This window comes from Gymnodraco acuticeps, unplaced genomic scaffold, assembly GCF_902827175.1.
Source record: "Gymnodraco acuticeps unplaced genomic scaffold, fGymAcu1.1, whole genome shotgun sequence".
In the NCBI taxonomy this organism is placed as follows: domain Eukaryota; kingdom Metazoa; phylum Chordata; class Actinopteri; order Perciformes; family Bathydraconidae; genus Gymnodraco; species Gymnodraco acuticeps.
Window position 1 is genome coordinate 347,699 of NW_022990675.1, and position 14,252 is coordinate 361,950.

Consider the following 14,252-nt stretch of genomic DNA (forward strand, 5'->3'; position numbering starts at 1 on the left):
GGAAGGAGCACACTGAATATCTGAGCAAAAGGACAAAACAAAGAATGTATTTTCTCCACCGCCTTAGGTCTTTTGGGGCGAGCAGAGACATTCTTCTGTTGTTCTTTACATCTGTGATCTTGTCTATTCTAGAGTACTGCAATACTACCTGGTACAAGTGTTTGTCAACAGCTTTAAAATCAAAACTGCTCCACCTGTTAAACATCTGCTCAAAGATTGTTGGTCACCCTGTCAGAGACGTTATGACTCAGTAGACCATAATAACCTGAGAGGCTGTCTGTCATGCTCTAACAGAGAATATGAACTGCTACCCTCTAATGGAGATCACTAAAGTCAGCCTGAAGCATCCTTTCAGTCCTCTCAGTAAACACAGAGCTGATCCCAGATCAGATGCACGCTGAAGGCTCTTTGAGCAGCTTTTCTCTCACTGATCGTGATGTTATGTTCAATGTTTGTTTTTCATGTATGGTGTCTTGATATCTGTCAGTTGATGTTACACATGGAGCTGCTGTGATGCAAGGAGTCACATTTCAGACTTGATCTGACCATTGAAGTGTTATCGTATCGTATGGAGACGCTGAGTGACACGTGTTTCTGCTGCAGGTTTCTCAGATCTCCTCGGTGTTCGACTGCCTGCTGGACGAGGAGGATCGCAGTCTGAAGGAGAACCCGGTGGACTCGGTGCAGTGGGCCGAGGTCATCCTCACCGTCAACAACATCATCAAGGTAAACACATTCTGCATTTCATGAAAAGCAAATATGAACTTAACAAAACTGAGTTATTTAGTAAAGGTACACAATTGTACATATTTCTTCAAATCAATGGAAATGGAGGGAATTCTCCTTTTTTTTGTGTGTTTTGAGTTTTTTATCTCTGTATTTCCTCTGAAGAAACTTTGATGGATATTTGAATAAAAGAAAGCTAGTGTAAAGAATTGAGAAAAGCCGGTCATCCTAGAAAAAGGACTATTGGCTAAAAGAATGAATAGAAAAACAGACTTGCTTAATGTATCTTATACATTAGGGTGGTCCTTCAAATTGAAAGTGGGAAAGTCTAAGCTCCAACCCCCAGAATTCATTCTATTAGTCAAGAAGACTCTCCTGGTGAATGTTTTCCTCAATCTGACAACATGTACCCCTCCCTCATCGACCTAGAAGTGTAGCCTCAGTTGCAGCTGCTGGTGTGGCAGGCCGATGAGGGAGGGGTACATGTTGTCAGATTGAGGAAAACATTCACCAGGAGAGTCTTCTTGACTAATAGAATGAATTCTGGGGGTTGGAGCTTAGACTTTCCCACTTTCAATTTTAAGGACCACCCTACTGAGGCTAAACTTCCAGGTCGATGAGGGGGGGGTACATGTTGTTGGAATTTGAATAAAATTCACCAGGAGAGTTTTCTTGACTATCATAACGAATTACGGTGGTTGGAGCTTAAAATAAATTAAAAGAATGTACCTCTCACGAAGGACCACCCTATTATACACATGTGAGAAGTATAACTGAAAGACAAAGTGTTGAGGATTGACTGTATACAAGACCAAAAGTCCATTGTAAAGCAGCTGTGAATACAACTATATAAAAGTGAATGTACTTGCGTCGATACATTTTTGTTTAAAGTTAAAACAAAACGTTTAAAGTGGAAACAATACAGATGTTTGTAACTGTGTGCAGGACATGCTTCAGGCTGCCGGACATTACAGAGAGACGAAGGCCTTCATGTACAGAGCTTCTGAAAACTCTGCTGCCGAGCCAGAATACATCCCATGGACAGGTACCTTTTGAATTCTTCTTTTTAACCAACGGCACTACAATCTTGAGGTTTTCTTTTTTGGTTGCGTTTCCACTCGGCGTAGTTCCGGCTAGCGGGTACTTTTTCACAGTTTTCTGGCTCTCCAAAATCGAGGTTCTTTCCGGGCCAACAACCGGGCTGAGTATGCTAAACTAGTGAGAGAATCGCTGGCAACTACAACAAGATGAACATATTTGACCGTGATTTAATTGTAATACACGTTTCTAAATGACTCCGAAGTAACAACACACTGATACCGGTTAGTAAAAACCATGAATTAATGCTTTGACAAGTCTGCAGACAGACGGCAGGCGAAAAACCTTTTAAAATACGTGTTTTCTGAATGGAGATCGGCTAAGCTAACGTAGTAAATGCTCCGACCGTCCACACTCACAACAACGGCCTACAGACATAAATAAACCAGCGACTGTATTCGCCATGACACAGACAGTCTGTGGTTTGTACTTGTTTAACTTTTGTCTAGTTTCTGAACAGATATGAAGAGCTGTGAGCTCTGAGTGCTAAGAGCTAACGGCTGATGTTGTTTTTCTGTGGTTCTCATTGAAGATGACGTCACGGCTCTGCCTACACTGCGTTACTATAGTAACTGCCCCAGCTACTAATCTGTAATGGAAACGCAGCATAAAGTGAGCCAGTCCTACCAAGGCCTAACTATACCGTACTAAGCCGAGCGAGGCCCTGCGGTGGAAATGCGCCATAAATCCCACTGAGACAAAAGTGTTTAGTTAAATTGATGCTGTATGAATATAATGTGTTTAATCTGAACGTCCTCTCCTCCAGCGTCCGGAGGTGTTGGCGGCGCTCGCTCCGTCATCTCTCGGCAGCACGAGATCATCCTGCGCTCCGTGTATCCGAACGCAGACTCGGAGCTGCGCAGCGCCCTGTGTGAGCAGCTGGTGGCGCTGCTGGACATCCACCTGGGCGGGTACGTGGCCCAGCTGACCTCCCTGACCTCCCTGACCTCCCTGCAGCAGGAGCGCTACAACAGCTTGGAGATGGAGTACAGCCAGCGCCGCTCCGAGCTGCTGGCGCCGCTGTGTGAGTGGACGATTCAGCCTAAAGCTCTCACTGAAAGGAGGTTTTCCCACGTGTTGATTATATTCAGTGGGGTTGTGTGATCTCACTGAGTGTCCTCTGTGTTCCAGTGGAGCTGGGTCAGTACCAGTGGGTGGCGGCGCTGGCGGAGAAATACTGCGACTTCGACATCCTGGTGCAGATGTGCGAGCAGACGGACAACCAGAGCCGCCTGCAGCACTACATGAGCAAGTTCGCTGACCAGGTACACCGAGGAACACTGAGAAATAATCTGCAACACTTTTAAACGTGCTTTGATTTCAAAGACAGTTCTCCTATGTCTTAAGATCAACACACTTCTAAAAAACGTGCGGTCAGCTGGAAAATGCATTGCTTGATATCCTGAAACGTGTCTTTAAGTTGACTTCTCAAAGTCTCGGTTTTACTTTCGTTTGATCACGCCGGGCTCTCATGCAGCTGTTTAACCCACTTCCTCTTTCTCTCTCGTGTCACTTCCTGCCGCAGAACTTTGCTGACTTCCTGTTCCGATGGTACATGGAGAAAGGGAAGAGAGGGAAGCTGCTCTCTCAGCCGGCGGCGCAGCACCAGCAGCTCGCCAGCTTCCTGCAGTCTCACCAGCACCTCAGCTGGCTGCACCACATCCACGTGCACGACTACCGCAGCGTACGACACACACACACACACACACACACACACACACACACACACACAGACACACACACACTGTGTCATTAGATATTGTGATACTGTGAGTGCTTGTTTCATTCTTCAGTCCAACAGCGCACACACACCTTTTCTGCCTTCCTTCCTTCCTTCCTTCCTGCCTGCCTTCCTTCCTTCCTTCCTTCCTTCCTTCCTTCCTTCCTTCCTTCCTTCCTTCCTTCCTTCCTTCCTTCCTTCCTCTTTTACACTTCCTGAATATCTAATGACACACACACACACACACACACACATACATCCTTTCTGCCTTCCTTCCTCTTTTACACTTCCTGAATATCTAATGACACACACACACACACACACACACACATCCTTTCTGCCTTCCTTCCTCTTTTACACTTCCTGAATATCTAATGACACACACACACACACACACACACACACATCCTTTCTGCCTTCCTTCCTCTTTTACACTTCCTGAATAACTGATGTATTTAGTTGGCTTCTATGTTGTTTTGTTTGTATTTCATGTGAGCATTTCCTTCCTTCCTTCCTTCCTCTTTTACACTTCCTTAAAAAACTAAAGGCTTTTATCTTGTCTTAATCCTAACACACACAGCTTTTTCATGACTCAGTACAAACGCACACACTTCCTTCCTTCCTTCCTTCCTTCCTTCCTTCCTTCCTTCCTTCCTGTTTTATACTTCCTGAATAACTGATGACTTCATACGGCTTTATTTGTATATTCGTCCATTTTCTTTTTTACCTTTTCTCTTGTATTCCTTCCGTCCAATATGTCCTATTTTTAACACTTAAAAAATATGCAGTATATCCAGAAATATGTAGACCTTCCTTCCTTCCCTTCCACGTTCACACTCTACATCCACTACAGTGTAAAACAGAAGTAACACGGAATCCGTTGCCTTCCTGTTTCTGCAGCTTTAAAGCTCACATCAACCAGCAGCAAACCATTCTGCCTCTGCATCAAACACACACACACACACACACACACACACACACACACACACACACACACACACACACACACACAGCTTCCTTCCTTCCAGTTTGCTGTTAAGAGGCACACATCTATTCTCTGGTTAACACACACAAACACACACACACACACACAGCTTCCTTCCTTCCAGTTTGCTTTTAAGAGGCACACATCTATTCTCTGGTTAACACACACACACACACAAACACACACACACACACACACACACACACACACACACACACACACACACAAACACACACACACACAAACACACACACACACACACACACAAACACACACAAGCAAGAGGAAGTATTTATACCCCCATCAGCCTTCCTGTTTTTAAACACAGACTTTGTTTTTCACTTTCTTTGCTCAATGAGTGAGTGTTTATTTCTGTGGGCTACAGAACATTCATACATCGATATTAAAAGTGATTTACAAACATCAGAAATATAACAAGAAACCTTCAACACACTGAGGATTACATTACTATATTTGATTTGCAAAAAGGTGATGTATAGTGTTCACTGTTCTACGCGTAAAGCACTGAATACAGACAGACTTCTGCAATAAGTCCCTCTCCTGCATCTGGTGCCATGGTAATGTGAAATACAAATCAAGATGGTAGTTATAGTAGTAGTTATTTACTCAATCTGTTTACCTAGTCAAAATACCTTTTTAATTTTTGTATTAAATGTAAACTGTACTGTTTGCATTTATCTTTGTAACTTGGATGTTATGTATATAGTGTGTGTGTTTTTTTCTTTGCAACTATGAACGTTTTCCCAAAATTAGATTACCCCTGTATTATAATACGCATCGTATCGCCAAAATCCTACCAAACGAATTTAAATTATATTATTCTATATGCCTTTAACTCTTCCTTTTTGTTTACTTTTATCCGTTTATAGGTTTATATGTCGAATAATAAATGACTTGCTGGTCAGAAAATGATCTAAATTTTAAACTTGTTTTACAATAAAAAGACCATTAATCAATTAGTTTGACAAGAACATCTATGCATTCATTTTTTTAAAGGACATAAATGAAGAAAAATGTTTTCCTAACTGCAGATACATTCATTCAAATCTGAATCGGTAATCCTTTATTAATCCCACAGCGGGGAACATTTGCATTGTTGCAGCAAAAGTGGCATAGCAGGTCAAAGTGGCATGCAATAATACACAATAAGATAACATATTAATTTATAGAAGAAAGTAGGGCTGCTCGATTATTGCAAAAATCATAATCTCGATTATTTGGGTCAATAATTGATATCACGATTATTAAGAACGATTATCCATTGACTTTGAAAACATCCATTTATTGAAAAAAATAATTTGAACAGTATGTTTTTAAGAGTTGATTACCCTGAACTTTAAATATAATTCAACTGAAAAATAATTAAAAAAAATAATAATTACATTTATTTTTTGAATAAAAATAATAATCGTTTTATTTTGATTACGTTGTTTTCGTAATCGTTGCAAGCCAAAATCGTAATCGAGATTAAAGTACGATTAATTGCACAGCCCTAATAATGATAATAAATACTGTATCGTAATGAAACGTAAAATGGCATTTAACTGACGAGGTGTTTTGCTGGTGAGAGATTTGAGTTGCTTTAGCGTGTGGAAGCCTATTTGATTTGTTTTAGATCGGCACAACATGTTTCAGACCTTATTTCCTGTTCCATGTTAAAATAAACCATTTTCAGTGGTACCGCTGAGAAAGAGTCATGTTTTTGGTCATGGAAAATGAGGTAAAGGTCCTGGAGAAGTCATTGAAAATCATTGGTGAAAAAGGGTATGAAGTAGGGCTGCTCGATTATGGCAAAAATCATAATCTCAATTATTTGGGTCAATAATTGAGATCACGATTATTAAAAACGATTATCCATTGACTTTGAAAACATCCATTTATTGGAGAAAAATATGTTTGAACAGTATGTTTTCAACAGTTGATTACCCTGAACTTTATTCAACTGAAAAACCAATTTTTAAAAAAAAAAGATATATTTATTAAAAAAAAAAAAAAAGTTTTATTTCGATTATGTTGCTTTCATAATCGTTGCAAGCCAAAATCGTAATTGCGATTAAAATACGATTAATTGAGCAGCCCTAGAAGATAGCACACATTAGTTATAATAGAATACAAATAAAGACAAATAACCGTGCATGACCGCGCAAGAAAAAGCTCAGCACCATCTAGTGGATTCAAAAAGCAATTGTTACCAAAAACTTTCATTTGGATTTGCAATATGAATAGTTTATATAATAAAATATCGATACTTGCGGTCCATGTATTGATACAATATCGCCACGCAAAGTATCGCGATACTCTGCTGTATCGATTATTTCCCCCACCCCTACATACAAGGCAAAAATAATTCCTGTTAAAACAAAATTCTGGGACCCTTAAATAAAAATGTGTTTCCAGCTCTTTTATTACTAGCTGTGACTGATGTGTTTGCCTTCAGGCCAACCGCACGCTGCACAGCCAGGCGGACGCAGAGACTCGGTACTTCGTGAAGAAGAAGACGCTGCTCGCTCTCAGTAAACTCACCATGCTCGCATCCGACCTGCCGGAGGACCAGCTCAACAAACACGTCGACGGTACAAAACACTAAACTTTTGCACATGGTTTATTTCCACGTTTCTGTTCAGCGTTAGCTCTTAAGACTAAGAAGTGTTGATGGTCCTGAGAGGGAAGTTGACCTCATGTGTTGTGTTTGTGGGCTCAGACATGGTGGAGCAGGAGCGCTTCCTGCTGCATCAGGAGACTCTGCCCCGACAGCTGCTGGAGGAGAAGCAGCTGAACCCTGACACCATGCCTCTGCTCAGCGCTCACAACCTCATCCAGGTACACACACACACACACACACACACACACACACACACACACACACACACACACACACACACACACACTCACTCACTATTATACACACACTCACACACTCACCCATTCACACACTCACTCACTATTATACACACACTCACACACTCACTCACTATTATACACACACACACACACACACACATTCACACACACACACTCACTCACTCACTCACTCACTCATTCACACTCACTCACTATTATACACACACTCACACACGCACTCACTCATTCACACTCACTCACTCATTCACACACTCACTCACTTTTGGTGGGCATGCATAACACCGGAGCCTCGCTGCGGGGAAACTTTGGCGCTGTTCCGAGTTTGTTCTAATCCGTCAAAATGACGGACTGCTTTCAGATTTTTCCGTCATTGTTAAAAAAAATCCGTCATAGACGGAAAATATTCGGTTAACGCGAACTCTGCTCAGCACATACTTCCTCTGCTTAGCTGTAAAGTTTTTCAGATGTAAAATTGTGTTTTCTCATTTATAAAAATATCAAAAAAGACATCTAACACTGAATGTGCCTACATGTCATCTGCATATCTGTAGCGATAGCATGGTGGGTGAAGGGCAACACAGATTAGCAGTTTATAACATGCATAGAAATGAAAAAACATTCTGGTCCAGTTTAGTGAAAACTAGTTTAAGTTTATTTTTGAACGCGTCGGAAACTAGTTCTCTACAGAAAAAGGTATTTCTGTATAAAGTCACGCTCACAGTGTTCTCTCTTTTCTCCTCAGCTGTACATCTGCGATGAAAACAGGCGCGCCAACGAGTACGACTTCAAAAAGGCTCTGGATCTGCTCGAGTACATCGACGAGGTGAACTACGAATGATTCTCCTGTTTCAGAATTGACTCGCCGCGGCCTGACTTCAATTCAAAGTGAATCTGTGTGTATTATCTGTGTTTCTGCTGCAGGAGGAAGCTGAGGACATCGACTTGTTGAAGTGTGAGATCTTCGGCAAAGCGCTGCGGAGAGACGAGTAAGATCTTGTTGTTTTAGGTTTTTTAATTCAATTTTGATTACGCTTAAAGAAGATTTTTACAATCTGTGTGAAATCATTAGTCAGTTCAGAGGGCTTTGCAGATGAAAGTAAAAACTTGTATAAGAAGAGAAAATGTTGAAAATAAGTTGGAGAAAAAACATTGAAACACTGTAAATGTTGTTGTAGATGTTATTGATTAGTTTTGCATAACGCTTGGCTATATGTCTAAAATCTTCCATACACATATTGGGCCATTCATATTTCTAACAGTATAATTCCCTCTATGATGTCTTAAATATAAATAAATAAATATATGACCTTTAATAAATAATTATGTGGAGAAAACAAATCTTCTCATTTTATGAACTTTAGTGCAAAATTAACAGTTTCAGGTAGAAATATAGACAACATAATATAAATACAAATATGTACGATTTTTAATATCGTTTTATAGCCCTAGTTTTACTGGTATTTATTTGTGTATTTATTGTGATGCTGTTCCCCTCAGCTGGTCCTCTGCTGACGGCAGTGACGATCCTCTGGAAGCGGCCAAAGACAGCATCTTCATCAAAGTCCTCCTCAAACTCATCCAGGAAGGTGAGGAACGCTCTGGAAACTGCCTCATTTCATCCACACAAGATAAATAACAAAATATCATATCGCCCACATTTTCAGAAGTGCTTAAAATTATAAATAATAATACGCTTTATTTGTATAGTAACTGTCTTACAAGGATGGCAGTCCAAAGTGCTTCACAGGTTTCAACTCATAAAATAGTCACAGAAAATGTATATCACATAGAATACAGTTACCAGTGAAAGACGTAAAAATAGTGTTAATTTCATTGACTAAATCTATGACGAAATATGTTCGTCAACGACCTTTTTTTCCATGACGAAAACGAGACGATGACGAGACGGCACCGACGGCAGTAAACAATAACTGTAACGAAATCATCATGCAATATCGTTGACGAAAAGTGACGAGACGAAAATGTAGTTTAGTAAATAAAAACTATGCCAAAATCTCTCTTTACTTTCGTTGACGAAAAATGAGGAGACGAAATATTATCAAAGATAACGTTACATCTCTGATAGTCAGTTTTTCTCCCAGCAGTTCCACTTCCGGTGCTGCGGCTGGGCAGCAGCTGTGTGTCTGTGCTGCGGCTGGGCAGCAGCTGTGTGTCTGTGCTGCGGCTGGGCAGCAGCTGTGTGTCTGTGCTGCGGCAGGGCAGCAGCTGTGTGTCTGTGCTGCGCGCGGCGGCACATTTGAATTACACCGGGCAGCGGCACAATATGAACTGAAGACTCGGGTCTAACTCATGGTCTAACTAACCTTCTTTAACAGAAAATAAAATGGCAACAACAGGGCTTGGCAGTGGTCGCACTCGCGTTAACCGAATAGTCTGCGCGAGTGAGTGATAAATTGTGCACTCGACGGGTAATAATGGATTATGACGGAAATGTTACGATCCTGTCCGTCAAAATGACAATGCGATATTTGGGCCCATTTTCGCTACAATGAGGCGGAGAAAAAAAGCGAATGCATTGTTTTATCAGAAGGGAAGCAATGTGGCCACAGCTGGTAAAAACACCACAAACCTGACCAGATACTCTCTGCAAAGCTTCTTAATCATTCAACCTGTGTTTGTCATCAAATAAAGACAAGATATAATCTTATTGTGAAATAAGTTTGACTAAAATGACAAATTATTGGTTTTGGCTAGTTTGACTGAAATGTTCTAAATAAACTGATGACTAAAAAAGACTCAACAGTTTTCATTGACAAAAAGTAGACTAAAATAATTAGTTTTCTTTGACTAAAATAAGACTAAAATGCTCGACTTGACTAAATAAAAACAGGATGAAGGTGACTAAATATGACTAAAACTAAAAAGGAAATTTAACACAGGACTAAGACTAAAACTAAATAAAAAAAATAGCTGACGAAATTAACACTACATCAAAACAAACACAAAATAGCATAGACATTAAGATTAAAGGTATAACTATATTTATAAAACGGATAAGTCAAATCAAGCAATCTGATTGGTTCTTAGCCGTGATATAATGAGCGTATATCACAGGTAGAATTGTAGTTACTTTAGTCGTATCCCTCTGCGTCTGAGAACAAGTTACAACTGTTACATTACGTCCGTTACGAAACTAACTAACAAAGCTTAAGATGGAAACATTTAAGGTTAACTTTGACTCCGCTTCGTGTCGGGCCGAACAACGCCCCTTAGCTGCGATATGATGACCATATACCACGGCCTGTCGTGAGCTATTGTTTAAATATATAATGCTCTTAAGTTGCAAAACATGCAGAAAACACACTAAATGTAGCTCAGACACAAAAAGCTGCTTGTGAAGTTAACTGTTAATTTTCCTCGATGTGTTTTCCAGATTCCTTTCCATGAATTAAAGTGTATATTTCCAAACAATGGTTAAGATGTCCCCTCATGACAAACCCTTTTCCATGTTTCAGGCGTTTCTCTGCAGACGTACCTGCCCGACGTCAAAGAGCTGCTGGAGCTGGACGAGCTGAGCTCTCTGAAGTCCAAACCCTACTTTGAGTTCGTTCTTCGAGCAAATTATGAACATTACCTGGAGGCTCAGATGTGAGGAATGTTTCAGAAACACCTGCTTCAGCTTTCCTATGTTTGAATATGTTTGTGCTCTTTTCTAAATAAATGTGTTGTTATTTCTGTATTAAGATCTCTGTCTTTTTCTCATTCTCTCTCAAAGATTTCCTCAAAAAGCAAAACTGGAATTTCAGCTTCAGTTTGATGGGTACTGGTTAAGAATTTACCTCCCTATTTTTAAGACAACTTAGTGATTCAAAAGAATCCCTAATACCTACGAAGGGTAGGCTAAAATAACAATAAATACAATACACTGTAATAGACCAATCTATTAATAACAAACACATTAACATAGGATAATTTAAACATTAAACAAGTGAGTAAAGTCGTTTTAAATTACAATTTAAATAAAATGAGGTATAGTGCAAGTAACATATGTACACATTATTCAGGGTTATTGAAATGGAAACATGTAAAATAGAAGTTTAATATCTTTTGTTTTGGGATTTAGCTTTAATTACCGTTTACCTTGGCTTCTTTCCGTCTGATATCAGAGCGTTGTGCTACAGAGTGACAGAAACCTGACTGTCCTCTCAGAGTTGAGAGTCAGGACTTCTTCCTGTCGGGTGACGAGCGGCAGATGTTGGTTATAAATAGATTGGCTGCCACCCTGAGGGGATCCTCCGTGATGATTATCCACTCTTAGATACAGCGGCTGCAGATGGCTCTCAGCGTCCAGCTCGGCTAAAAATAGTGAATAAAGGTTAGTTTAGGGAAATCAGCTCCACTAAAAAATGTAATCCTTAAAGAAAAAAACATAACTCAGTCTTATCCACGCAGATAGCTGACGAAACGGGAGTAATGACTTAAAAACTCACTTAATATCGGTTTCCTTTTGATGTATAAAGCTCATAAATTCATATAAATTAACAAACTGTCATTTAGTAATTGTATTTACTTTTTTTATATTCATCATTTATCACTGGTACACATTTTGTAATTGTTCTATATTTACTATTCTTTTAAATGTATCTTACTGTTTTATGTATGCACCGTTATAAACCAAACCAATGTCTTTGTATGTGAAATTGGCGATAAAGCAAACATTTCATAAAAACAAGTAATAGAATAATATGCCCAAACAATGTAATGTAAAAAATAGTAAACTATAAAAATGTATTGAATAGTTTTCCATAATAATGTCAAAAGAACGGCATACTACATTTCTGTAATGAAAATCCTAGAAGTGTAATGAAGTATGTCGAAGCCGAGCTCAAAGGCTGCGATGAAGACCAGACAAGAAGTGATAAATAAGCATTTTTATTTACAGAATGACCAATGAGAACACACTTTGATAGCCGGTGTAAAGTGTCTGAAACAAAAGGAAACGGCAGCTGCGTCACAGAAAGGAGGAGGAAGCAGATTCTGTGGGAATCCCAACGGCAGGTGAGGGTCATCAGGCTGAAGCAAGAGGGGGGGGCTGGATGTCATAACAAGTCATTCAATGTAATAAAATATCAAGTATAGTATGTCCTAAATAAATGGTTTGAAAATACCTCGTGTTTTAATATGTCATAACAATTTCTTATATCACTATGGGTCACTAAGAAAGTAATTAAAATGTCATGAACAAATACATCTTATCGTACAGAATCAGGTGTAGTATATCATAAAGAAATGGCAAACAAAACCTCATGTTTAAATATGTCATAAAAGGTTATTGTGTAGTTTACCACACAAAGTATTTAGTCGGCTTTATAAAGATTTCATGTCGTAAAAAAATCTCATAATGTCTTAGTACAGTACGTCCTAAAATAAATCTCATTAAGTCATAGTCACTTTTACTGTACACTCATTATATATGATTTTTTATGAAAGAATACAAAATAAAAACACCAAAGTATGACATTAAAAAACTAAGTACGTAGAAGTCATAAAAGCTTATAATAAATGGCACAGTATAATATATAGCATAGCAGGTCTTAAAGGAGTCATACTGGGCTTAATTAGTAATGAAAACATGTCAGAATTTAGGATGCAATTCTAAAGATTCTGAAGAATAGTCACGAAAAATCAAGTAAAGTAATAATAATAATTATAGATTTATTTTGTAAGCGCTTTTACAGGTGCTCGACGTCGCTTTACAGAGATAGTGAAAAGAAAAGAAGAACAAATAAATATAGTTAAAGTGAAATTAAAATCAAGCAATACAACAACAATCACACATTAAAAGCCAGATTGAAGGGGTGAGTTTTTTTAAGGTGGTGAGGAGTAAAGTGTTTTTTTAAGGTGGTGAGGAGTAAAGTGTTTTTTTAAGGTGGTGAGGAGTAAAGTGTTTTTTTAAGGTGGTGAGGAGTAAAGTGTTTTTTTAAGGTGGTGAGGAGTAAAGTGTTTTTTTAAGGTGGTGAGGAGTAAAGTGTTTTTTTAAGGTGGTGAGGAGTAAAGTGTTTTTTTAAGGTGGTGAGGAGTAAAGTGTTTTTTTAAGGTGGTGAGGAGTAAAGTGTTTTTTTAAGGTGGTGAGGAGTAAAGTATGTCTTAAAGAACTCATAGTATATATGTAATGGGAAAAATCTCCTATAAAAGGTTTTAGTACGTCATTAAAAAGTCAAGATATACTGTAGCATTGAATACAAAATCCCCCAAAAAAGGTCAAAATGTCATAAAGTGTGTTACCATAAAAATCTAGTATAGAATGCTATGAAGACATTCCTTTAAAAAAAAAAAAAGGTATGTCAAAATGCCATACATAATCTCATAATAATGGTAGTAGTATAGTATGTAATGCAAAATATCATAGTATAGTAAGTTCTTTAAAAGAATGATGTCACACGGTACAGTCTCTAAAGGGACTGCAGGTTCAGAAATGTTGAGTTTACGTCACCGTTCTCTTCTGGACGGACGAGCCTCTGAGATCCAGACACCTCTCAGTATCAGCTGGATAAACACTGGAGAAACACTGTGGGCTCAGTGTCTCTGTCTCTGGTTCCTCAGAGCAGCTGTCCCGTGTGTTGGGGGTCCTGACCCTCATTTTAGAAACACAACGTCATCAGCTGCTGTGTGTTGTTGATGTTCGAGCTTCCAGCTGAGCAGCATGACCTCTGTGCAACCAATGATAAGATCTCAGGGTGTTAGATGTAAAAATACACCTGAAGTCATGACGAAAATAATATTAGTTCATGTATTATATCAAAGTGTATTCAATGAGCCAACTTGATGATAGGAATCTGATTGGCTGGCAATAGCATATTTAAAGGAACTAGTCTGTCA

The 14,252-nt window shown here is 39.1% G+C and overlaps 1 protein-coding gene across 1 annotated transcript in view; it reads left to right on the plus strand.

The window, feature by feature from the left end:
* nup133 (nucleoporin 133) overlaps positions 1 to 11,116 on the plus strand; it is a 31,412-nt gene extending 20,296 nt beyond the window's left edge. Inside the window, 11 exon segments of the mRNA XM_034230107.1 lie at positions 604 to 726; positions 1,672 to 1,771; positions 2,591 to 2,848; positions 2,956 to 3,089; positions 3,350 to 3,508; positions 6,988 to 7,123; positions 7,252 to 7,370; positions 8,155 to 8,235; positions 8,334 to 8,398; positions 8,910 to 8,998; positions 10,889 to 11,116. Of these exon segments, the coding sequence (XP_034085998.1) occupies positions 604 to 726; positions 1,672 to 1,771; positions 2,591 to 2,848; positions 2,956 to 3,089; positions 3,350 to 3,508; positions 6,988 to 7,123; positions 7,252 to 7,370; positions 8,155 to 8,235; positions 8,334 to 8,398; positions 8,910 to 8,998; positions 10,889 to 11,025 (1,401 nt within the window). The 3' untranslated portion in view covers positions 11,026 to 11,116.
* The last annotated feature ends 3,136 nt before the right edge of the window (positions 11,117 to 14,252 follow it).